The sequence below is a fragment of the Sphaerodactylus townsendi genome, linkage group LG01 (assembly GCF_021028975.2).
Source record: "Sphaerodactylus townsendi isolate TG3544 linkage group LG01, MPM_Stown_v2.3, whole genome shotgun sequence".
NCBI classification, from domain to species: Eukaryota; Metazoa; Chordata; class Lepidosauria; order Squamata; family Sphaerodactylidae; genus Sphaerodactylus; species Sphaerodactylus townsendi.
This window is the reverse complement of record NC_059425.1, coordinates 117,752,434-117,776,710: the sequence shown is the minus strand read 5'-3', so window position 1 is coordinate 117,776,710 and position 24,277 is coordinate 117,752,434. Positions and strand designations below refer to the sequence as shown.

The following is a 24,277-nucleotide window of genomic DNA, read 5'->3' as shown; positions in this document are numbered from 1 at the left end:
TGGAAAAGCAAAGGAGCAAAAACAAACAAACCTGATTCCAGCAATAGGTAAATGTGGCACTGCTCCTGATTAGAACAGTAGGAGCTTCTTTTAAAAAATCTTTTATTAGGACAAAGGTCCATCATATCAAATACAGTTAATATGGACTTGATTTTTAGGGTTTGCACCCTACCAGGTAGGACCTGGCAATGCTCTGGAATTACTTACTGCAAAGATCAGTTCCCGTGGAGAAAATAGCTGCTTTGGAGGGTGAACTCTGGCATTATAGATCCTGAGATCCCTTCCCTCTCCAAACTCCACCATGGAGCCTCAAAACTCCAGAAAGGTTCACAGAGTAGAAAGCCCTACTTTTCAACTGGTACCATTTCGTTCCTTGAGCAGGTACACACCTGGATAGGCTGTGCTACCTTTCAACACAGCACCCCTTATCCAAAATGCACAACAAAAGATTTCCCACCTATCCCCCTGGGCTTTGTCAACAAGGTGCACAAAGAGACAAACAGAATATGAAGTTCCTGGACTAAGTTCTGAGGTCAGAGCCCTGCAGGAACTGTTTTAGTTCTGCTGGGCTTGTAAAACCTAGTTGCTGCACGAGGTCTTTTCCAACTAGCCCAGGGGCTGATGGGAATTGTAGTCCATGAACATCTGGAGAGCCACAGGTTGCAGACCCCTGAACTAGCCAGCCGGCACCATCGACTCCTCTCGACCTCCAAAACGGGGGAGGGAGAAGGAGGTGAGTCAGTCGAACTCTTAAGTCGCCATTTATCTTTTTTATAACTATTTATCAAATTTTAGTGGTCAGGATGTGGTAGGCGTTTTATAGCTTTAATGCTAAATTCTTTATTTATTGTTTTATTGTGTTTTACCTGTTGTTACCCCAGCACTTTGGGATAGGACGGGATAGAAATGCGAAAATAATAATAAATAAATACGTCCATGTAAGTCATGCGAGGAAAGGGGTCTTGTGGGTCATGAGCATGTGGAGCATCACACACCGCAGCGGTCACCCAGGATCAGCTACAGTCCACCGTGCCGCGCTACAAGCCACCCCCGTGGGGGAGAAGAGCTGGGCCGGGCAAGTCAAGGGCCGCCCCTCTCTCCGAACTCCAATGGAAGAGCGACGCCTGCCTTCCGCGCTTCCTTTCCCCAGCCAAAGGCGAAGGGAGGAGGCAAGCGGCGAAGTTCTCGTGACCGCCCTTGCGAGTCGGATCCGTTTGTTAGCGACTCCCCCGTCGGAAGAAGTCCGGTCCCTAGAAGGAAAGGGAGGAGGGACCCTCCCACCGCCAGGCACGGCAGCTGGAGCCTTCGAGCGGAGAGCGGGAGAAGCCGAGTGTGGCGACGGCGAGGCGCTGGGGGCCATGCATGGCTGCGGGGCTGTTCCTGCCTTCCCGCTCCTCCTCCTCCTCCTCCCTTGGCTGCTGAGGGGCTGCGCGGAGAAGCTGGGTGAGTTGGTGTCGCCGCGGCTGTTTAAACGGTGGACTGCGAAAGTTTGGTGACCACCTGGCGCGTCCTGGCTAGAGAGCTGGGAGGAGGGAGGGAGTGCGGACATAGAAAGTGCATCAGTGCAGCCCTCGAAAGAGCTGCACCCTGTGACAGACCTTGAAGTGAACGTGCTCTGTTTGGGACTTGCGCTGTTGGTGAGGGCGAATCTGTGTTTTCCGTGCAGTCACCAGATCTAGCAGTTTTGATCCTTTTAGTCTGAAGCCACGCGCACCCATAGCGTTGGTAGTGTTCAAAGTACTTGATAGACGTTATCCAGAAAACCTTGCAAACAATCATGTAAGGTAGGTCAGTATGGTTTTCGTGTTGTAGATGGGAAATCGAGGCTGAGACTGGCTTACTAGGGGTCACCTAATGAATTCATGAGAGATCTGAAGAGGGGATCCCTCTCAGCCACTGTCAGATTTCCGATGACATATAGAGCATCCCTGCACAATGGCTTTTGCATTTATTTAGCAGAAAATTCACTTCCTTTGGGCGCATGGACCTGACCCTTCTGTTGGAGAAACATGTTTAGGGTAGCTGAAGTTGAAATTAAAAGCAGACTTTGCCCTACTCCAGCTTTTATATATACAAAAGCCTCAGAACACAGGACAGGCACTTACTAAATGAAATGAAAAGCTACAGAAATTGGAGATTAGACAAATTTTTTGAGCTTTACTCAGAAAGGTTTGAATCTTGCATGAGTTGAACTTTGGCTCACAAAACCTATGGTGAAAATTTAGAAATCAGGCATGAGCTTTATCTGCAAATATCACTTGAGAACAGTGCAGCTTAACATTTTTATGATTTCTGCTTTTCATTTCAATGTCTTGCATTTCAATTTTGCTTTGTAATTCCATCTGTTAAAACTTTTTTTGTTTGGTAGCTTAGTCAATAAGTGTATCGTACGGTATAAGTTATTTATGTTCTTTGCTTGTTTGGTGCTTTGCTTGGAATATCAAAATGTAATTTTTCTTAGTTTAAATTAGTTTTGCTGCTAAAGGTGGTATTCCTTGACACTTTCTTTCCTTAGTTATTTTAGACTTTGTAGCTGAACTTTGCTATCTGCAGCTCTTGGTGTAAAAAGGGAATCTCTACTCCCTGTTGTAAATTTAGGACAGTGTATGAATAGATGTTGCTTGCCAGATAAAAATGCCTAGTTGTTAAGAGATATGGAGGTGCAGTGATTGTTCTAAAACGGTTAAGCTCCTGAAATAAGCGGCTTCTGTTATGTACTGTAGAGCTGTGACATATGGCAATCCTTGAGGGTGGGCAGTTTAAATATTCTGCTATTTATAAATAAATGGTAAAAGGTACAGCAGGAATTCTTTCAGGAAAAATAAAGGCCAAATAATGCTTTTGTTATGCCAGTTTAAAGATAAGGGTGCTTCCTGGTATATTCTGGATTTTGTTTCCACTCCTCCAGAGTCCCTTCGCTTTTTCTTTGACCACTATGCATTCTTCTGTATTGATTGATTTCAGTGCTTTATATAGATTGACCTAGTTAACCCATGCCTAGTTTATCCATGTGTCTGAGTACTTGGAAGATTAAAACAGTTACCCATCTCTAAAACACATGTATACAGATGACTTAAAAAACCCTCTAGTAATTACCGTATATAGTCATGTATAAGTCGACCCGTGTATAAATCGAGGCACCTAATTTTACCACCCAAAACTGGGAAAACTTATTGACTCGTGTATAAGTCTAGAGTGGTAACTCCAAAGCAGGCGGGGGCAGGGAACAGCCAGGGCACCCTCTCCCTACCGGATCGCTCCCCCCCCCCCCGCCTCCTGAATCCCCACAGCAGCCCCAGCCCTTGCAAGCAAGGAAATGCCAAACAGAGCATTCGCTTGCTTTTGGGGTTTCCTTGCTTGGAAGCAAGGAAACCCCAAAAGCAGACAACTGCTCTGTCTGGCAAGCATGGAAACTCCAAAACAGGCAGGGGCAAGGAAGAGCCAGGGTGCCTGCTCCCCACTGGATCACTCCCCCCCCATCTCCCAGATCCCCACAGCAGCCCCAGCCCTTGGCAGCTCTGGCATTTCCTTGCTTCCAAGCAAGGAAATGCCAGACAGAGCAGTCGTCTGCTTTTGGGGTTTCCTTGCTTGCAAGGAAACGCCAGAGCAGGCAGGGGCAGGGAAGAGCCAGGGTGCCCACTCCCCACCGGATCACTCCCCCCACTCCCCACCGGATCACTCCCCTTGCAAGCAAGGAAACGCCAGACAGAGCATTTGCCTGCTTTTGTGGTTTCCTTGATAGCTCTGTCTGGCATTTCCTTGCTTGCAAGCAAGGAAACGCCAGAGCAGGCAGGGGCAGGGAAGAGCCGGGGCCACCCATGAAGCGGGTGCACACCTGTGGGGTGCCCAGCAGGCTCCTGCCCACTGCCCCACCACCCCGCCACCACCCCTCACTTAATCTGTCATCTTTTTCTTTCCCCGCAGGCTCTGCAGGCTCCATTTCAGGGAAGCTGCTGCTCCGGGCAGCCTGCCTCTATCTTTCTTAAAAGGGCAATGCTCCAAAGATTGCTTAAGCAATTTTTTAATCTATCTTTTTGAAAAGCATTGTCCTTTTAAGAAAAATAGAGACAGGCTGCCCGAAGCGGCAGCTTCCCTGAAACCAAGCCTGCAGAGCCTGCGGGGAAAGAAAAAGATGACTGAGTGAGTGAGGGGGACGACGGGCGGCGGCAGCTGCAGGTGGCTCGCGTATAAGTCGAGGAGGGCTTTTTCAGCACAAAAAGTGTGCTGAAAAAGTCGACTTATACGCAAGTATATACGGTAGGTCTCCTTAAAGCACAATAAGCTATGTGGGAAAGAGAAGTTGACCAAGTACAGCTGGTACTGTGTAAAATGATGGTGAAGAATGCAACCTAAGAAGTTCCACAGTTAAATCTCAACTCAACCCAGACCTGCTTACCAAATTAATATTTATGTCTCAGCACTGTTCCCCCTTCTTATGCCACCTGTATTACGGGCCACATCAGTGGTATTCTAAAACTTCTGGAGATCTATATTTGCAATCATCAGCGACTGTAAGAGCCACATGAATACTGAATGCTCTGTACAGTGGTTTCCAAACATTCATGTACAGAAGAAGAATTGGATTTCTCTCTGTCAACATTTTCTACCCCATGCATAATTTTATAGACTTCAATCATATCCCCCCTCAGCCGTCTCCTCTCCAAACTAAAGAGTCCCAAACGCTGCAGCCTCTCCTCATAAGGAAGGTGCTCCAGTCCCTCAATCATCCTTGTTGCCCTTCTCTGCACTTTTTCTATCTCCTCAATATCCTTTTTGAGATGCGGCGACCAGAACTGGACACAGTACTCCAAGTGCGGTCGCACCACGGCTTTATATAAGGGCATGACAATCTTTGCAGTTTTATTCTCAATTCCTTTCCTAATTATCCCCAGCATAGAGTTTGCCTTTTTCACAGCTGCCATGCATTGAGTTGACATTCCCATGGAACTATCCACTAAGACGCCCAAATCCCTTTCCTGGTCTGTGACTGATAGCACTGACCCTTGTAGCTTGTATGTGAAGTTTGGATTTTTTGCCCCTATGTGCATCACTTTGCATTTTGCTACATTGAACTGCATTTGCCATTTCTTAGCCCACTCACCTAATTTATCAAGGTCCACTTGGAGCTCTTCGCAATCCTTTGTGGTTCTCACCACCCTACATAATTTGGTATCATCTGCAAACTTGGCCACCACACTACCCACCCCTACTTCCAGGTCATTGAAGTCGACCAGGGGGCATTAATTGAAAATGCTGGGGGGATTCATTGAAAATGCTGGGGGGAAGAATTAGGACTAATAAAAGGAAACACTTCTTCACGCAACGTGTGATTGGGGTTTGGAATATGCTGCCACAGGAGGTGGTGATGGCCACTAACCTGGATAGCTTTAAAAGGGGCTTGGACAGATTTATGGAGAAGTCGATTTATGGCTACCAATCTTGATCCTCTTTGATTTGAGATTGCAAATGCCTTAACAGACCAGGTGCTCGGGAGCAACAGCCGCAGAAGGCCATTGCTTTCACCTCCTGCATGTGAGCTCCCAAAGGCACCTGGTGGGCCACTGCGAGTAGCAGAGAGCTGGACCAGATGGACTCTGGTCTGATCCAGCTGGCTTGTTTTTATGTTCTTATGTTCTTATGTCCCTGTTCCTTAATGTCTGTTCTGTATTATTTTGTTTTTCATTTCTTTACTGTCTATAACTTTGTGCAATTGGAGTTCCCATATTTCATTCTCCTGGCATATTGCCTATTGTTGCAGCATGGAGAATGTGCTATAATTCAGGAAGCATGAAAATAAAGCTGTTTTCATAAAGCATCCTGTTTGCATTTCATTGGCATTAAAGGCCTCTTACACACTATGGTATAGAAATAAAAAAAATGAACAGATTTGGTAAAATTTTATACACTCAACCAAAAGGTAGTTTGGAATGTAGTATTTGAAAGTTGATTTAAATAATAAATCCTTCAACCATCTTCTAGTTCCAAATCTGGTTGTTTGTGTATGTGCTGCTGTGATTTAGTGGAGTTGCAGAAAATAAACATTTTCCACAGTTTGTAGCTTAGATCCAGCAGTGCTCAAGCAGAAACCTAAATAGGCTTAGCACAGTTCTGCTTCAGCAAGATTCTGTGCAACACTTGGTACATATATTTCTACATATAATAGTGCTAGAAGTTGGTTGCACGAGATTTTGTGCAAGTGGAAACACGCGTGGGAATACAATAAGTTTGTCTTAGTTCAAGCAGCCTCTGTGGTCTTTTGCTTGCACTTCTGCTTGTGAAAGAGTCCTAGCCTGAAGTAGAAATGTTTGCTTGATCCAACGTGTTTTCATCAGTTCCACCCTTCTTTAGTACGGTAGTAACTTCTGTTTTAATTGCTAGAATATAAGACAGTGATGGCGAACCTATGGCACAGGTGCCAGAGGTGGCACTCAGAGCCCTCTCTGTGGGCACGCGCACACAGAGTTTGTTATGTGGGGGCGGAAAATCACACCCCCCACACACTTATCTAGGCTGGCCTGAGGCACTGAGAACAATGCGCGCGCACCGCGGTGAGCAGAGAGAACTTGGCTGGCGGGCCTGGTGCCTGTGCTCTGGGTGGTTGCTGCCCGAGGGGGGCGGGTGGTGCAGAGGAGGCAGAGATGCTTGAGAGGCACAGAGCGGTGCGAGCAGGACTTGCTGAAGGCTAGAGCAGGCTGGCCCCTGCTCGAGCGGGTGGAGCAGAGGAAGAGGGAGCCAACCAGGTTTTTCTAAACTAAAACCTCAGCATTCAGGTTAAATTGCCATGTTGGCACTTTGCGATAAATAAGTGGGGTTTGGGTTGCAATTTGGGCACTCGGTCTCAAAAAGGTTCGCCATCACTGATATAAGAGCTTTCTATGTCAGATCAGTGGTCCCATCAGCACATTGGTTCACATAAGTACCAAACAGTTTCCCTGGAGGGCCAAATAAACAAGGCATAGAGGCAAAACAGCCCAGAGAAAGCTTTATGCGTCTATTTTTTTCTTCAAAAGACTGCTTTAAATTATTCATAATTCATCATGAAAAAAGACATTTTCTAAACAATGGCACAAATTAATTGTTTAGCCACTAAAATGTCTTAATTTACAACTAAATTGGGCACACCTTCTGTTCTCCTGCTCTTCTTGTATGACATAGTTTCCATGTCTTGCCCCAATGGTGCCGCCCCCTAAAAATACAGAACATCTAACTATTGTAAAATTTTGCTGTTACCACTCATATGACCCAAACCTTGCCAGAAGCAAGGCTGGCTGTTAGTTATAGAGAACAGTAGTTAGTTTTTTTCCTATTTTTCATAAGAAAAGGAAATGATCTTGTGGGTATCTTTGGAATTCTGATACAAGGCAGGTGCAACAACAAATGAGCCACTATGGGAGGTGGAGCCAATCACAAAATGGCCACCATAAGAGGAGGAGCTATTAATACCTACAAAGCAAACTCAAGCATAGGGGAAAGCCATGACAGAAAGAAACTGTGGTACCATCTGCTGCTGAAATGTGGTTTTAATTTGCTCAGCCAGTCAGAGGACCTGCTGGGCTAGAGTCCCATCTGGACCACCCGCTTTCTAAAAACACTTGGTGCTAGGAAGTATGTTGGCAGGCACCATATTATGAACCCTTCACTTAGAGGGCAGTTATTCATCATTTAAGCATTGGGCAAACTGCAGCCTCAAGAGGTATACAAAATCATCTACAGGTCATAATGCCTGTGGTGGCTTGTTGATCCCTAGCTCCCAGCATAATTTCCATAATAACATTATATGGCTTATGCCATATAAAGCTGGATGTAAAGAAGATATTTTATTTTCATAAATATTTTTGTCGTCAGATCAAAGCTGACTTATGACAACAGTGCTTTTATTCACTGTTTTTTAAACAAAGGAACTATGAAGGTTTTGAGAGATGTGTATGTTTAACTTGCTTGTGATCAGATTTAATTTTAATCAGATTACTTTGTAGAGGAATAGAGACTCCATATTTCCTGTTTAAAAATCTGTTTTCAAATATTGTCATGTCTGGCATGAAATTCCCTTGTGGTTGTTTTTATGCTGTTTCAGAAAACGGAATGTGTGACTGTCTCACACAGTTCCCTTGAGTACGCTGCACCCAGTAAATAGATTTCAACTCAAAGCTCATTTGGCTTCAATAAACAGTATTGTTTCCCTTGAGAGGTTTGTCTGTTATTCTACTAGTAGGAGAAGCCAGACAGCATGCAGTGGCTGCTTTGTAAGTATGCTGTTTTTCTTCTGGATCATGTATATGTACACACAGTGGTGACACATCAGGGTTACCAGTTCTGGGTTGGGAAATACATGAAGATTAGCGGGGTGGAGGCTGGGGAGAACAGGGTTTCGGGTGGGGTGAGACCTCAGCAGAGAATAATGTCATAGAGTTCACCCTCTGAAGTTACCTTTTTCTCTAGGGGAACAGATCTTGGTTATCCAGAGATCAATTGTAATAGCAGGAGGTTTTCAGGTGCCACCTGGAACTTGTCAATTCTATAGCAGGTACAAGCTGGAACAAGCATCTAGAAAAGGACTCTGCCATTCCTTCAACACAATTTATTTTCAGGGCTATTTTTAAGAGAAACATCTTTGTTATTTCTTTGGCTGTGCCTGCACAGTTGCTAAAGAGAAGGTAGCATGAAATAATGTTTTCTTCAAAAGATATTTTTTTTTCTTCTTGCATGAAACAGTTGAAATGGTTTCAGTGGCAAGTGTAGCTTGGCTAGACTGCTGACTTGTTCTGCTAAGGATGTGAACTGTTTTCATGCAAAGATGCAACTGAGAATGTTGAAGTTAGGCTCTGGATCTCTGGATTTAAACTCTATTCATGCCCAAGTTTACTAAGCTTGCAAGGCACTACTTTACATGAACTGGCCTCAGGGCAAGTCTTTCAGGCTTGATCTGTTAATCCCATTTTTAAAATGACAATGATCTGCCTCATGGAGTTGTTCAGGGGATTAATGCAGTTAAGGACTGTAACACACTTTGCACATTCTGAGTGCCCTAGAAATGGGTAAGTATAAGTACAGTTCAAGGACTTGATTGCCCCGCTATGATTTTTCTGTCAGTTTTTAACAGTTGCATCTCTTGGTATGCTGCTCCTTGCATCGGGCCAATTTAAACTGTTTAATCTGTTTCCTGACTCTTAAATTCCCTTTCTTCCTGCACCTTTCTTTCTTTAAAACATTAGTTGTGTTTTGACTTTTCCAGACCCTGTTAATAGGAATGCTTGAAAACTTCCAGCTTCTTTTGTTCCTGAAGTTTAGAATCCTTTGAGCATCAGTTGGACTTGAGTTTCTGGAGGCAGATATGTGTTTTAGTACTCTGTGGACGTTTGTAGAACTGTAGTTTTGTTCTCAAAGAATAATGCTCAGAAATATATGAACAGTTACATTTTAAAATTATCTTCCAAAATATTTGTAATTTCCCCACAGCATTCTGATGCTAATAAATCCTCTAGCCATTTTTTCCTGTTGTAACCAGTTCCCCATCCGACACTATGTGTGTTGCCATGATTTTAATGGAAGCGCAGAATCTATATACTAATAGCAAAGTTGCCCAAATCTGAGGATGCTTTAATCCAGAGACTGAAGTAGTGAAAAGGCAAGACAGATCTTTCTACAAACTGGAAAAATACCCCAGGTTTGCAGAAAGTCTTAAAAACAAACAAAAACAAAATTGGAGAATTTAAAAAACCCAAAAAATGATAAAAGGCATGCCTGTAGCTTTAACCAAAAGAAGCTTTCAGTGGCTGTTGCTTGGCAATCACAGTTTTCCAGGTTTGGAGTTTCTGTGACTAAAAATCTGGGGGATGGAAAGGGTAAGAAAGAGGAGAGGAAAATAATGTAAGCTGCTTTGGTTCCCACTGTGAAGACAGGTGGGGTATAAATGAAGCAAATAAATAATAAATATAGCTAAAGAAGATTGGCAGATAAAAAGTAGGTTGGTGAATGGCTGACAAATAAAGAATGAGGGAAGCTGAAGAGGATACGGGGGTTGCCAGGGGGAAATAAAGTGCCAACTCACAAGTCCTTGAGGCTCCTTAACATGCAACTGATGACCTTAACATGCAACTGGACATGACCCAATGGCCAGCACCACACAACTAGGCCACAGTTTTCCTGGGTACAGGCTATTGGGGGGAAAGGCTTAAAACAGAGGAACAGATGAAGGTAGGTTGGCTGTTGGGTGGAAAGTAAAGAAGGAAGCAGGAAAAGTGGAGAGACTGTGGAGACTTTCAGGAAAGGGAAAGAGGAAATAATGGGGGAAGGGGAAGTAAGATGCTTCTCACATGTCTTTGCGGATTCACCCTTGTTCCAAAATGCGGTCCTTAGCTTTGTGGAAATGTTAGCTTTCATCCTTAAAAACAGGGGAAACTCGGAGTGTAAAAAAGCTCTTTTGGAGCAAAATATTGCATTTAAAAAGCTTTATTTTAATTTGTGAAATATTTGCAAATTCTTGCTACTGTAACCGTTAATATCCAAAATCTTTTGTTGTAGAAATTGTGTCATAATTATTGTGTGGTAGTTCTGCTATGCAACACAGTCTTTTATTTTTTGTTAAGATAATATGTTTTTGTTAAAATATGTATTTTTGTTAAAATAATATGAATTTTGTTATTGCAGATATGATAAGAATGAAAAAGAACCAGTTCACAACCACTTTCCTCTACCAGTGTTCACTTAAGAAGACACTTCCATTGTTGCCACATTTCTATAGTAATGTGCGCCATATGTAGGCCTTTGCTGGAGCTGGGGAAATATATTTGTGTCTAGGCACTAGCATTCTCTTTTATAAGAACCCAAGCAGTGAGATGCATGGGATGCTTCCCACTGGATGTGACAAAACAATTTCTGATGTATGGAATTATAGAGTGATAGGGAACTGAAAAAGTACTAAGAGGAATTCTTGCCTCAAGGCAGAACTTTCTATTACCTATTATTAGCTCTTCTCAGATCTCCTGGAGGATTGAGTTGAACTTGGGTGAAGTGTTTCTAGGTGGGACAAACCACATACCAGTGACAGAAGGAAAAATTAAGGTTGCAAATTTGTGCACACTAACTTCAGAGTTAGTCCTATTAGACTCGGTTGGGACAAGTGCCAAGTAAAGGCCTTTCATGAAATTTTTCTTAATCCTCCTGCCATTTAAAAAATAATAATTGGGGCAGGGGCTTTATTGAACATCTTTCCCACCAGGGGTGCTGTAGAATAAAGGTGTCTTCTGATAAGTTTTCCCCTTCCTGGCATTTAGGTAGTAGCAGAAATCTGATTACTTCTTTGTCAGTGTAGCTGGCTACTGCTTTCTGTAACTTTTACTGTTACATTAAAATTAGCTTTCTGCTTCCTAACAATCATGATGTTGCCACCAAGGATAAACCAAGCTAATGTAGTCCAAGGGCAATGCTTACTGTTCTCAAAAAGACAACAATTTTACATTTTTAAAAAATGTCACTAGAGCTTCTGACTCTTGGAGCTGTGAATAGCAGTGAAGAAAAGGAGAAAGGGTGAGCTTTTGGAGGAAATATCTCAAGAAATATTTTAGATGTACACAACTTGAGACACCCCTCCCCCCTTTTTCATGCTGCAGAATTTCACAGGAGAACATTTAGCTCAGCCCTGTCAGGTCAATGAGTAGCCTTTGGTTCACAGAGCAAGTGGTATGCAGAAAATATTTACAGAACAGGGTTTCTAGGTGAGACAAGCCAGTGAGGGAAGGAAAAATTAAGGTTGCAATCCATGCATGCTTATTTGAGAGGAAGCTTTCTTGAACTTAATGGGACCGACTACCAGCTAAAGGATCAGACTTGAGACTAAAGTCTCAGAAGTGCAATACGTGAACATGTAATATGCACATGCTCTCCAGAGTTCTACAGCTTCTGTTTCTGTTGCTGTACAGCCTGATCTTATCAAAGAGCACAGACTTTTGGCCTCAATCAAGGTTAGGGGTTTTTTGACCTGGCTGGTGGAATACTTTGTCAGATGAGACATGGGCTCTTCAAGACTTAGTACAGTTTTGCAGGGCCTGTAAGATGGAGCTGTTCCACCTGGCATAGAGGTTGAGGCAATCACGTTATTCCAACAACAGGCCTTCCTCTTCTCTCCTTTCCCCTTTTTCCTTCCCCTTCATAATTTAATTTGTTGTTTCTTCCCTTTAGTACAGGGGTCTGCAACCTGCGGTTCTCCAGATGTTCATGAACTACAATTCCCATCAGCCCATGCCAGCACGACCAATTGGCAGGGGCTGATGGGATTTGCAGTCCATGAACATCTGGTGAGCCACAGGTTGCAGGACCCCCCTGCTCTAGTACCTGGTTGATTGGGTAATTATAATAGAAGATTTTCATGCCACCTGAAATGAATTGTCATTGTATTAATTTGTATGCTGGTTGTTTATTGTTTTATCTAATGTGGGAAGCTTCCCTGAGCCTGCACGGAGAAGGGCAGCCTAGAAGTCTAAATTAATAAACTCCATTGACCAATTATAGGTAATCTATATATATAAAAAGCTAACAGTGTTTTTGTTGATGACAGTATACCTCAGTAACTGCTGGGCCAATTCCTCTGAAAATTCCCAGCCACTATAGTCAGCCAGGCGAGAGTGTTCTTAGATGTTCACATACCTGAAATTTCACACCTGGCCCAGGTAAAATGCCTTTTTCCTGGCACTCCATGGTGAAGGACATGCAGCTGCCTGTGTGTAACTGTCACGTTTAGAATGTTTGTGTTGCTTAGAATGTTCACTCAGACGGCCAGATAGGAGCAATGGAAACAGTGCATAGGTAGTAACACGAGTGGAAGTGAAACACATACACACACATACACACGAGGGAGAGGGAAGGGAGGGAGAAAAAGAAGAAGAAGAAGAGTTTGGATTTATATCCCCCCTTTCTCTCCTGCAGGGGACTCAAAGGGGCTTACAATCTCCTTGCCCTTCCCCCCTCACAACAAACACCCTGTGAAGTGGGTGGGGCTGAGAGAGCTCCGAGAAGCTGTGACTAGCCTAAGGTCACCCAGCTGGCATGTGTGGGAGTGTACAGGCTAATCTGAATTCCCCAGATAAGCCTCCACAGCTCAGGCGGCAGAGCTGGGAATCAAACCCGGTTCCTCCAGATTAGATACATGAGCTCTTAACCTCCTACGCCACTGCCACTGAGAGGGAGAGGTGGCATCAGGGGTGGGATCCAGCAGGTTCTCACAGGTTCCCGAGGGTAGGTTACTAATTATTTGTGTGTGCCGAGAGCGGGTTACTAATTGGTGATTTTGCCACGTGATTTTGACCTTAGTTATGCCTCTCCTCTCAGAAGTAGTGCGCAGAACTTGAAGCAGTCTAGCAGGAGGTGCACCAGTGTGCGTGGCAGCCTTCGCCTGCGTGCATTCGTTTCCCACCCAAGGACCGGCGCAGCGGCTGTGTCCTTGCCACAGCCCCGCCCAGGAATGCCCCGCCCCTGGAATGCCCGGCCATGCCCCCGTTGTGCCCCACCCAGCCCCATTGGCGCTACGCCACAGTTTGAATCCCACCACTTTTCAGAATTATTTTCACTTTTGGGGGGGTGCAGAAAGTTTTCAGAAGCTGCATTGAAAATGTGGTGCCTCTACCTTATAAAGCAGCCCCCCACCCCCAATCCCCAGAAAGATTGCCCGTAGGATATAATATAGCCAAATTTTCTCAGATTCCTGACCCAACCGCCCCCCCCCCAAAAAAAACCTATACCAGTATCGGAATTTGGGAATATTTGGGAATCCTGAAAATGTTCAGATCCATTGTACTTTGAATCTGAATTTTACTGATTTTTTTTGTACTCCCCTAGTAGGGAATTAAAGCAGAAAATGCTTATTTTAATTCATGGTCTATCTTAATTAGAACTTCCCAAATCTTTATTTTAATCAAATCTTCCGTCTTCCTTAAATGCCAAAAATGTATTTGGCATGAGCCAGGACAAGTTTTTCTGCTCTTTTCCATAACATCTTGATTCAATGAACATTAGTAAATGTTTCATCATCCATCACTCTCTAGCCAGAAAGACTTATTTGAAATATCTGACACAAACAAAACCTTCCAAAGTCTTTAAGTGAAAATTGGCCAATTTAATTGTGTAACACTAGTCACTAGAATAGACATCTATGTGGAGGAGGGGTTCCAGACATACATCCCTTTTGTATCCATCATCAGATATTATCTGCTCTGGGGACAACTAGGCCAGTGAGTCTCTCAATTAAAATCATCACATTGCACTTTGAATATAAACTGTGACCCTGGTTGTATTATGTTGGTATAGGATATGGTTTCATAGAGATACATTGTCCCATGAATCTATTTGCAGTACCGTATATACTCACTTATAAGTCGACTTTTTCAGCACATTTTTTGTGCCGAAAAACCCCTCCTCGACTTATACGCAAGCCATCCGCCACTGTCACCCATCGTCCCCCTCGCTCACTCATTCATCTTTTCCTTTCCCCGCAGGCTCTGAGGCTTGGCTTCAGGGAAGCTGCAGCTCAGGCAGGGTAACTCTATGATTTTCTTAAAAGGGCAATGCTCCAAAGATTGCTTAAGGCGAATGCTCTGTCTGGCCTTTCCTTACTTGCAAGCAAGGAAATGCCAGAGCAGCCAAGGACTGGGGCTGCTGTGGGGATCCGGGAGGCGACGGGGGAGGGGAGTGATCCGGTGGGGAGTGGGCATCCTGGCTCTTCCCTGCCCCCGCCTGCTCAGGGAAACCCCAAAAGCAGGCGAATGCTCTGTCTGGCGTTTCTTTGCTTGCAAGCAAGGAAATGCCAAGGGCTGGGGCTGCTGTGAAGATCTGGGAGGCGGCGGGGGGGGCGGCTATCCGGTGGGGAGTGGGCACCCTGGCTCTTCCCTGCCCCCACCTGCTTTGGAGTTACCACCCTAGACTTATACACGAGTCAATAAGTTTTCCCAGTTTTTGGTGGTAAAATTAGGTGCCTCAATTTATACACGGGTCGACTTATACACGAGTATATGTGGTACTTTTGATGTGAAGGTTTAACAATGCCGTTAAATGAAATATTTTTTATACAGGAGATATAGAATCAACGTAAAAAGCAGATGTTTCCTGGTAAACTTGTGGGATGTCACTCAAGTATTGCTGAATTCAGCTTTTATTATGGCAGGGAATTTTAAAGTGTTGTGAAGTGAGATGAGAAACCCTAAAAGCTGTAACAGATTCAGACTGGTGCTTCCTGTTTAAACTAATACTTTTGTCCATACCTATTGAGTAACTCTCATTTTGCATTTTCAATACACATAAGCTGAATATGTAATTTAAGCCTCCACGTTTATCTAAGTGCTGGTCTCTGAGTTCATTTGTAAAGTGAACATTCATTGGCTTTTTGTTACATATATAGATGTAATATGTGAACAGGGTTTATGTCTCTAGTAATGAAGGACCCCTGGAGATGATCATATTTTGTCAAGCCTTACATGAAAAAAATAGTTGAGGTATAGGGATATATTTGTATTCCTGCTTCCTCTAATTTTAGTTTCATTCATCAAGATCAGAGCAGCAGTGTTAAAGCAGCTCAGTACATGACAGTTTCAGCAGTAAGCATGAGTGATGTTCCTTTAGCACTGCCTGAAATGGGGGCTCATGTGCCTCCCTCTGGGCACAATCATGCTCTTCATATGAAATTGTCTAAAACAGTGTGTAGTAATGAGAAGCAGTTATGTTTCATATACGTATTGATGAAAACAATAATGAACAGCTTTTAATTGTCCTGTTTGTCTTCCTATCTGCCGAACAGAAGATGGATGTGGGCCTGTGATAATTCATCAGCACAGTGGAACTCTGGCATCCAAGAATTATCCTGGGACTTATCCTAACTACACTGTTTGTGAAAGGAAAATTCAGGTGCCTCAGGGCAAACGGCTGATCTTAAAAATTGGAGACTTGGATATTGAATCCCAGAGATGTGACTCTGGTTACCTTATCATCCAAAGTTCTGCAACAGTACATGGTAGGTAAGGAGATACTGGTAAGGTTGAATTGTTAAAAGGCTCTTCATTTGAGTGGAGCAAAGGATCCATTTTTTCCCTTTCATCCACCTCCTTTAAGTGATAATGTAGTTTTGTAGTGGACCATACAAAGTGGCTAGTATTTGAAAGTCCCAGAGTAACTTACAACATTACTTCAAGATTTAGTTGCCTTTATTCCACAAGCAGAATCCAAATGGAATATGACCGGTATGTATGCCACACAAAAAATAAACTTACCATAGTATTCCACACCCTAATAATCCAAATTCTGGCTCAAATAGAGTTGTGCAACTTCAGTACTAGTCATGGTTGGGGACAAGTAGCTGTGCACAACCTTGGAAGTTTGCTTGGACTCACAGTTAGGGATGGTCAAATGTCTGCTCAGCTGATGACCTGCGCACTGGTCACAAGCAACGGTGCTATTACCTCAGCAGTATATTATTTGCTTGTAAGATGACTAACTTGTTCCTTGGGTGAGTCTTCCAATACCATGACAGTGGAGGGGGCTATATTTCAGCTGTTTTCTAAGGCCACACTCCCTGGAAAGCCTCAGGTGGCTGTCTGAGCTCTGATCTCTGTTACAGTACCAACTGTTTCACTCTCATGGCCACCAAAAAGCTAATTGGTGCTGTTTGCCACTCTACTTTGACAAAACATCCCCACACCTCTCATAATGCTAGTGTTTTCAGATTCCCATCTCCCAGCTGACCTAGGTGGATGGTTCTGTGGAGATGGAGCTCTACTGCCTCTCTGTACCCAGTATCACAATATCTCTACTTACATCCACTGGAAAACTTAATCACCTATCCCTTTCTGTTTTAAGATTTCAGCAAGCGCTGGAATCATATATACTCTAGCAGCTGCAAGTCCTTGAAACTTGGTGTGTGTATGTGTATGCATGGAGAAGTGAGAATGAGTGTGCTGAGATCTTTAGGATTCAGAAAGCTGAATTCTGTGGTCAGTAGTATGCGTATCTAGTCGGCTTTCAATCAATCCATCAAAATCCAAGGTGATGGTTTTCTCAAACACTAGTAGTCCTATGACCTGGTCTATTCAGGGCTCAGTTATTGAGCAAGTTAGATCCTTCAAATACTTAGGAGTTGTCTTCCAACATAAGCCTGGCTGGGCTAAACACAGACACAAGGCTCTGAAGGGTAGCAAATATGCCTTTGCTGCTGTTCTGAAGTTTTTTACCCTTAATGGTGGCAGATTCATTCCAGTGGCCCTGAAAGTATTCAGCATGAAAGTGGTCCAAGCTTGAACATCTGCAGTCCAGCTTCCTATGTAAAATCTTTGGCGTTCCACACTGTGTCCCCTATGCAGTCCTTTGCCTTGAGGCAGGACAGCACCTTCTGGAAACCAGGGCGTGGGTTGCTACTTTCAAATTTTGTGTGCACTTCTGTTTCCATTCCAACTCCCACAGTTTGGTCCAACTAGTGATGCATGAACTCCAGACCTCTGACTGGTGGCTACTAATTGAGGCTAAGATCTCCTCATTAGGCCTTGCTTGGGACTCCTTGCTCATGCACACTGCCAATGAGGTTTATCTTCAACTAAAAAACAGATTATTTGAGCAAGAATATCAATATCTTTTGAACAAGGCACAGAGTTCCTGTTCACCCTTGTGCATTGAGATTATTCCCCAAAGCTCTGCGTTGGCCATTGTCTGAACCAAATTTCTAACCATAAACTCAGATGGGCATTCTCAAGAGCAAGATGCAATTCCTTTCCATCTTCTTTACTTCAAGACCGGTTCTTAAATATCCTGCGTCATGATCGACACTGTTCTTTCTGCCCTACTTACATTGACTCCCTTGAACACATCTTGCATTCCTGACCTAAGTATAACATCTTTAGGCTGGACTTTTCTGTCTTAACCTCGGTTGGATTCTTGGATCTTCCTATCAATGCAAAGATGATTTTGCTGCTCAACAATCCCGAGGCTGAAATAACGGAAATCGTAGGCAAAATTTTGCTTCACGGCTTGAATTAGGTTCCCTTGGCTGCTGACCATATTACTTTTACTGCTCTCTACTGGGTTTACTCTTTATTCTTTCTGTGTTGTGTATGCCTAATAAAGGTCTCTGAATCTGGTCAGTAGTAAAATTACACTTCTGTACCCTTATGGAACTGCAGATTAGATGGAGATCCAAATATACCCTGTGTATTACTATGTACTACTGTGATACCTAAAGATTAGCAAATGTATTATAACATAAAAATGTTTGTGGACTAGATCCCGTTTAATCAAATCCATAAAGTGATGAAGCAAGTGTCAGAAAGAATTCATGCAGAAAAAGTTGAATAAAGCCCAGTTTTACATAATCTGCATATTCTCTGTGGAGGCCCCCATCTGCCTGTCATTTCTCGCAATGTACAAAACAGAAACGTTCATAAGGGCATTCTTATGCAGGAATCAGAACAATAGTATATTACATTGTTTTCTATACAAACTTTGCTGTTTGTAATTTAAGTAATTTGCCTTGGGAAAGGTGGGCTGTAAATGAAGTTGTTGTCATTAAACCAAAAGGTTAAAAAATTGGCTATGCAATTTGATTCAGGAAGTATTAACAACAGATACACATGGATTTCACTTCCATTGTAGTTTTCTGAATCAAAAAACCCAGACTAAAAAAATCTTTGAGTGAGATTTTCTGCTGACACCTCATGTAGACTGTCTAGGCTTTTTGTGCAGGTGTTTTTAGTCATCTGGAATAAGGTAAAAGACTCGTGGGCCCCAGACCAGCTAGGGTTAGACTGAGTCAGCAGCCCTAATTATATTTGTGCAATAGACAGAATACTGAGAGAATCTTGAGACTATGGAAAAGTATCCATGGGAAAATATGCAGAGGTGGACCTTGTGAGGAAAGCTGGGGGGAGGTGGTTAAAAGGAGCTGCATGTGACCTTTATGGTATAAGAGGTCAACGTTCTTCTTTCCTGGTCTTCCTGTTCTCCTGGAGGCGAAGGCTTTAGTGTATCTAGCTCATGTGGGACATGACATGACTGATTCGTATTAATGTAGAGATCTTTCTGCATGTTAGCAAAAGTTATTTTATTTCCTACAGGTGAATTAGAAATTTATTGAGTTAAAATTATGACCTGAGCAATGAGCTTGAGAAGGGCTGATAAACTGTTGTCCGAATAAGATTTGGGGAAATAAATAGTTCCTGTAGAAGGATGGAGGATTGTTGAGGCAATACACAGAGTAGGAGTTGTGTTTAATATCACAACTGCCAGTTCTTTAGCTGGTTGTTGTCTTTGATTACAATTCAAGCCCCTCCCAGAGGCCTAGGACATTGTAATGTATTGACCTAGTATTTGTGCGGATCCCAGCAGGGCTGCCTTTTGAATCTTGCAGATGTTGATTTCTTTGATTTGAAGGTGTTGCCCTAATATTTTCAGAATGGCGTCCAGGGTGCTGATTACCGTTGGGACAACCTCAGCTGGTTTGTGCCATGGTCGCTGAATTTCAATCTTCAAATCATACTATTTAGTGACCTTCTCATGTTCTTTTTCATCAAACCTGCTATCACCAGGTATTGCTATGTCAATCATGGTCACTTTCTTGTCCTCAGTCACTGTGATGTCAGGTGTGTTATATGCCAACACTTTGTCCATTTGGATTAGAAAGTCCTACAAGATTTTGACCTTCTCTTTCTCCAAGATTTTCTCTGGAAAATGTTACCTCTGTACTCAATCAGGGCAATTTTTCTCAGCAGTTGAGTATGTGATTTACAACTTCATCAGCTTCCTTGCTCAATTTTCACTTTGCATCTGAAGATTTTTTGATTCTGGCCTTGATCATATTTGTCCAAGTGGCCTGCTCTTGAGCAGCTAAAATCAATGATTAGTTTCCTTTTTCAAAGTTCCAGTTGTTAACCACAGTCAGGTCTTTTCATTGTCCACCTTGTCTTTGATCTTCTGCATAAATTGGCCATGCAATACTTTGTTGTGCTAGTTTCAGTACTCACTTTAATCACATTTTTTTCTGCACTTCTGTTTGATTTGCTGGGCTTTTAGTAAATTTCTGTTCTTCACTTCAATCAGTGCTTGTTCTTGACTTACATTCGCATAATCTGGCAGCACATGTTTCTCCTTCTCCACTGTTTTCTTTACCTGCAGGAATTCTCTGCCACCAGATCTCCAGGGCAGATATAGTCTATCATATCACTACATGAGTGTAAGACATAGTGCATTGTCATAAGCTTCTGAGTTTTTCTATCCAATGCATTCAAATCAGTCTGTGTCCAGTTTATGATCCTGGCCATGTACCTGATGATGGTATGGCCCAAGTGTTGATAGCCTTATCACCATCATCATTCCTAGACCTCCCTTACCCTTTCGGGCTCAGGGCAGTTACCAAGACATAAATTAAACAATGTAAAAATTGGAAAGCATGAGAATGCTTCTAGCAATCCCATCTTGGGGAAGGAAGCTATTTTCCTTTTTTACAAGTGTGGGTGCATTTCTCTTGCACCCCCAATTGGAAGAATGGAGGTTTTTGAAGTGGTATACCAGTAAAGCTGTAAGCTGTATTGTTAACCTGTGATGGCAGTAGGCTACAACAATGTTTGTTCTTTTTCTTGGCTGTGTACAAAGCACTCTTTTTTTAGTGTTCCCATCACCCAAATCATGTGTGTTACAAGTATTCCTGACATGAGGCTGTTGTCTCCTAACATGAGACTGTTATCTGAGAAGTGGGGTCTCTGGGTCTCCCTGGTGGTGCTGTAGTTCTTGGGAGAACTGTGATTGGTCACAGGCTGTTTGTATTTTACACTGTATCAAGCGGGGGGGGCGGGGTTGTATTTTCATTCTCCCCCAATGTTGTGGGAATTCTTTCCAATTATGCCTGTTTTATTAATTATATAATGTTACACTGGTGCCAGGAGAGTAGGAAAGGTTTTTTAAATTATTATTATTATTATTATTATTATTATTATTATTATTATTATTATTATTATTATTATTATTATTATTATTATTATTATTATTAGATTTAATAGACCACTCTATCCCTGAGGGATAAGTACTGCTTACTTCAACTAAGCAGATAAGTACTACTGCTTCACTAATGCTATCTAGTTCTACACTGGGGTTACAGGAGCCCCAGAGTATGTAATGTTTTACATGGCAATTATATCTAAAATGGTTACTTCTGGTAGTACCTCTGGATCTAATCTTTTTAAAAGTACAGGGCACATCCTGCTGCCTTTGAGTGGACTTTTTGTGTAACTGATTGTTTTCCTTTAAGAATGCTGTACTTCAGATGTTAATGAGTGTCAGTCACCTATTTGAAGCTGTCAAAAAATCCAATCCAAAATGTTAATGCCACCTTCTGCACTTACGGTATAAACAAACAAATCTCTAAGCACAGATTGGCAATAATCTAATTGTTGGTTACTTCAACTATTACAAATCAAAATTCCCAAGTTGAATATGTATGTAGTTAGATAAAATTCCATAGATAAGCTAAACATTAACAGTTATTATTGTGTCTAGGCTACCAACATTTTTTCATATCTTATTTGTTCTTTGTTTAGGACCATACTGTGGTAATATGCCTGTCCCTGAAGAAATCATTTTGGATTCCAATGCAGCAACTATTTACTTTGAAAGCCAGTCCCATGTGTCTGGACGGGGCTTTCTATTGTCCTTTGCTAGTAGTGATCATCCAGGTACAGTGGAGTTCCCTGGGCTTTTAAACCTCATTGCGGTGGGGTGGTTGTGATGGAAAAAGGAATGTGCTAGTGAGAAGGGCAGTTTTTTCTCTTTCTCCAGCTTTTGTCTAGCTTCCTGCCTTCATTGTGGAAATGGGAAGTCAATAACTCTTCTCCACATAAGCCTTCTGAATGTGCGTGAGAAGCCAGACAAACCTATAGAAACCTGGCTTTGATCTAGCTTCCTATGTGCTTTGAGAGTCCTGAACAAAACAGAATGCTGGTCAGCATCAGGACCTGCAGCCAGAGGAAAAATTGTGGAAATCATGTGTGTGCTTGGAAGCATCTTAGATATAAACACAGGAATTTTTGGATCCCAGGTTGTGTGTTTAAAATCTACCTTTGTGTGTCTAGCTTAATGAGAGTACAATGAAAGGATGAATTAATATTTATAAGAAAGACCTAGACACTGTGGACAAACTGGAGAGAGTCTGGGTCAACCCTTCCAGGTGCTTTAACAAACTCTGGTCCATTTCTTGCCTACAGTTTGATTGTAGTTTAGAATCAGTTTGTAAGAAACAAATCGTACTTGAACAAAACGCCGTGTGCATCGATCTGCATTTTCTTTCATGCCAGGAAATCATCTTTGGTTCTGTGTAGGAGTAATAGAAGCACATAAACGCAAGAATTTTCTAACTCATTCTCATTGCAAACCAACTGGAGTGAGTTTGTGTCATCTAATTGTGGTCCACATACCTGTCCTACCAAAGTTCAGCAGAACTGCTTTCCAGTACTTTTCAACCTTGTTCCTATAGAATGTATGAGAATCTTTTAGCAACTGTGAAAAGAACAGATTCTGCACTGAATTTCACCACTGGGCTGTTATTGCTTCAGGATACAGGAAGGGAATGCTACCTTTCACTATGAGGTTTGGCATAGTTGCTCCCTCTCAGAAGAAAGAGAGAATCTAGCTCAGGGGTAGGGAACCTGCGGCTCGAGAGCCGCATGCATCTCTTCTGCCCTTGCACTGCGGCTCCACGAGCCGAGCCACTGCCCCCTCCTTGCCCACCCTGCAGGCAGCAGGGCGGGCGCACCAACTGCCCGCAGCCAGCTGGGCCACGCCGCGGGCTTCCCCTCTCGCCTGCCCCGTTGGAGCGGGGTGGGCGCTTTCCCGGCAGCCGGCAAGGCCGAGCCGCTGGCCCCATCCTTGCCTGCCCTGCAGGCAGCAGGGCGGACGCATCCATGCGCTTCTCAGAATGAGCGGAGTAAAAGTTTTAAAACCCAATATATACAGTGTTATCTTTATTTTAAATGTCAAAAATTATTTGCGGCTCCAAGTGTTTTCTTTTCCCATGAAAAACGGGTCCAAATGGCTCTTTGAGTGTTAAAGGTTCCCTACCCCTGATCTAGCTGAACAAAGCAGGGTGTGGGGGGTAGGGAGCGGAAATGGGGAATGAGGAAAGGTTAAGGAGGGGAGAGTGTGTAGGACTCAGTGGCTTATCAGTTTCTCATCAGGCAATCTTGAGAAAACATTTCTGTCTCAGTTGACCACCCAAATAATTTATGTGTTGTATACATTCCAGATTCATAATAATAACTTTTATTTGCAACAGACCTAATCACATGTCTGGAGAGAGCAAACCACCATGTGCAGACTGAATACAGGTAAATGATAGGTTTAGGTACTAAATGCGTTGACTGTCATGCTGGATCTTGCACTTGACATAACTACTACTGTAACCGGATAGGATACATAACCACTTGTGAAGCAATTGAGGCCCTGCTGCCAACCACAGGAATGTGTGTTCTGGAGGCATTTAAAGGTGTCTAAATTTTAATATATGATTATCTACCCAATGCTTGTCTGGGAGAGGCACAGAAATCTTCCTGAGCCTTTTCATTCCACAGTTATGATGGAATGCTTCCCCTGAACTCTAGTTGCTGTGTTATCCCAGCAACGCCAAGGTAAACTTACGTTGCATATGATGCTGAAGGCTCCTGTAAGTCATGGGAGCTGGGATTTGAGAATACAGCTGAGTTGCAGGGTTAAACCTTTGTTGGATGACAGGCTTACCAGCGTTGCTTCAAATAGTACTGTGTTACTTGAAATGAACCTTCCTTGCAATTGAAAAGAAGAATGGAATCCAAGCTAGCTGTTTGAGACTGAACAACTCTGCAAGCATATGACTGGGCTATATTCCACTGTCATATTATTGTTCCTTGAGCATGCAGAGTGACATAGGGAATTAAACAGGGAGAAATGCATTTCCATTGTAATTTGTATGCCAGGGCAAACAATGCACATATAAGTCTGAACTCTGAAAATAACTTTCTCCCAAAGGAGTCAGTTTTTCAAAAGCATGCTAATGTTACGCTATGTGGCAGCATGTCAGTAAAGTAGGTCTTTGCTCTATGTATGACATTCCATGTTTCAAACTGAATTTTCTTTCCATTTCAGCAGGTACTGTCCTGCTGGTTGCAGACAAATAGCAGGTGATATTTCTGGGAATATAATAGAAGGATACAGAGACGTAAGTACCTTTAGACAAAAAACAAGTTATAGAGGAAAATGGGGGAATGGCAGCATTTGCCACTTCTAGAAAAAA

The 24,277-nt window shown here is 42.9% G+C and overlaps 1 protein-coding gene across 1 annotated transcript in view; it reads left to right on the top strand.

Moving 5' to 3' along the window:
- The first annotated feature begins 1,105 nt into the window (after positions 1-1,105).
- The window catches only part of DCBLD1 (discoidin, CUB and LCCL domain containing 1), a 40,288-nt gene continuing 17,116 nt past the window's right edge, over positions 1,106-24,277 (top strand). Inside the window, exons 1-5 of the mRNA XM_048492253.1 lie at positions 1,106-1,443; positions 15,782-15,994; positions 21,555-21,689; positions 23,285-23,336; positions 24,130-24,202. Of these exons, the coding sequence (XP_048348210.1) occupies positions 1,110-1,443; positions 15,782-15,994; positions 21,555-21,689; positions 23,285-23,336; positions 24,130-24,202 (807 nt within the window). The 5' untranslated portion in view covers positions 1,106-1,109. The remainder of the gene's footprint in view (positions 1,444-15,781; positions 15,995-21,554; positions 21,690-23,284; positions 23,337-24,129; positions 24,203-24,277) is intronic.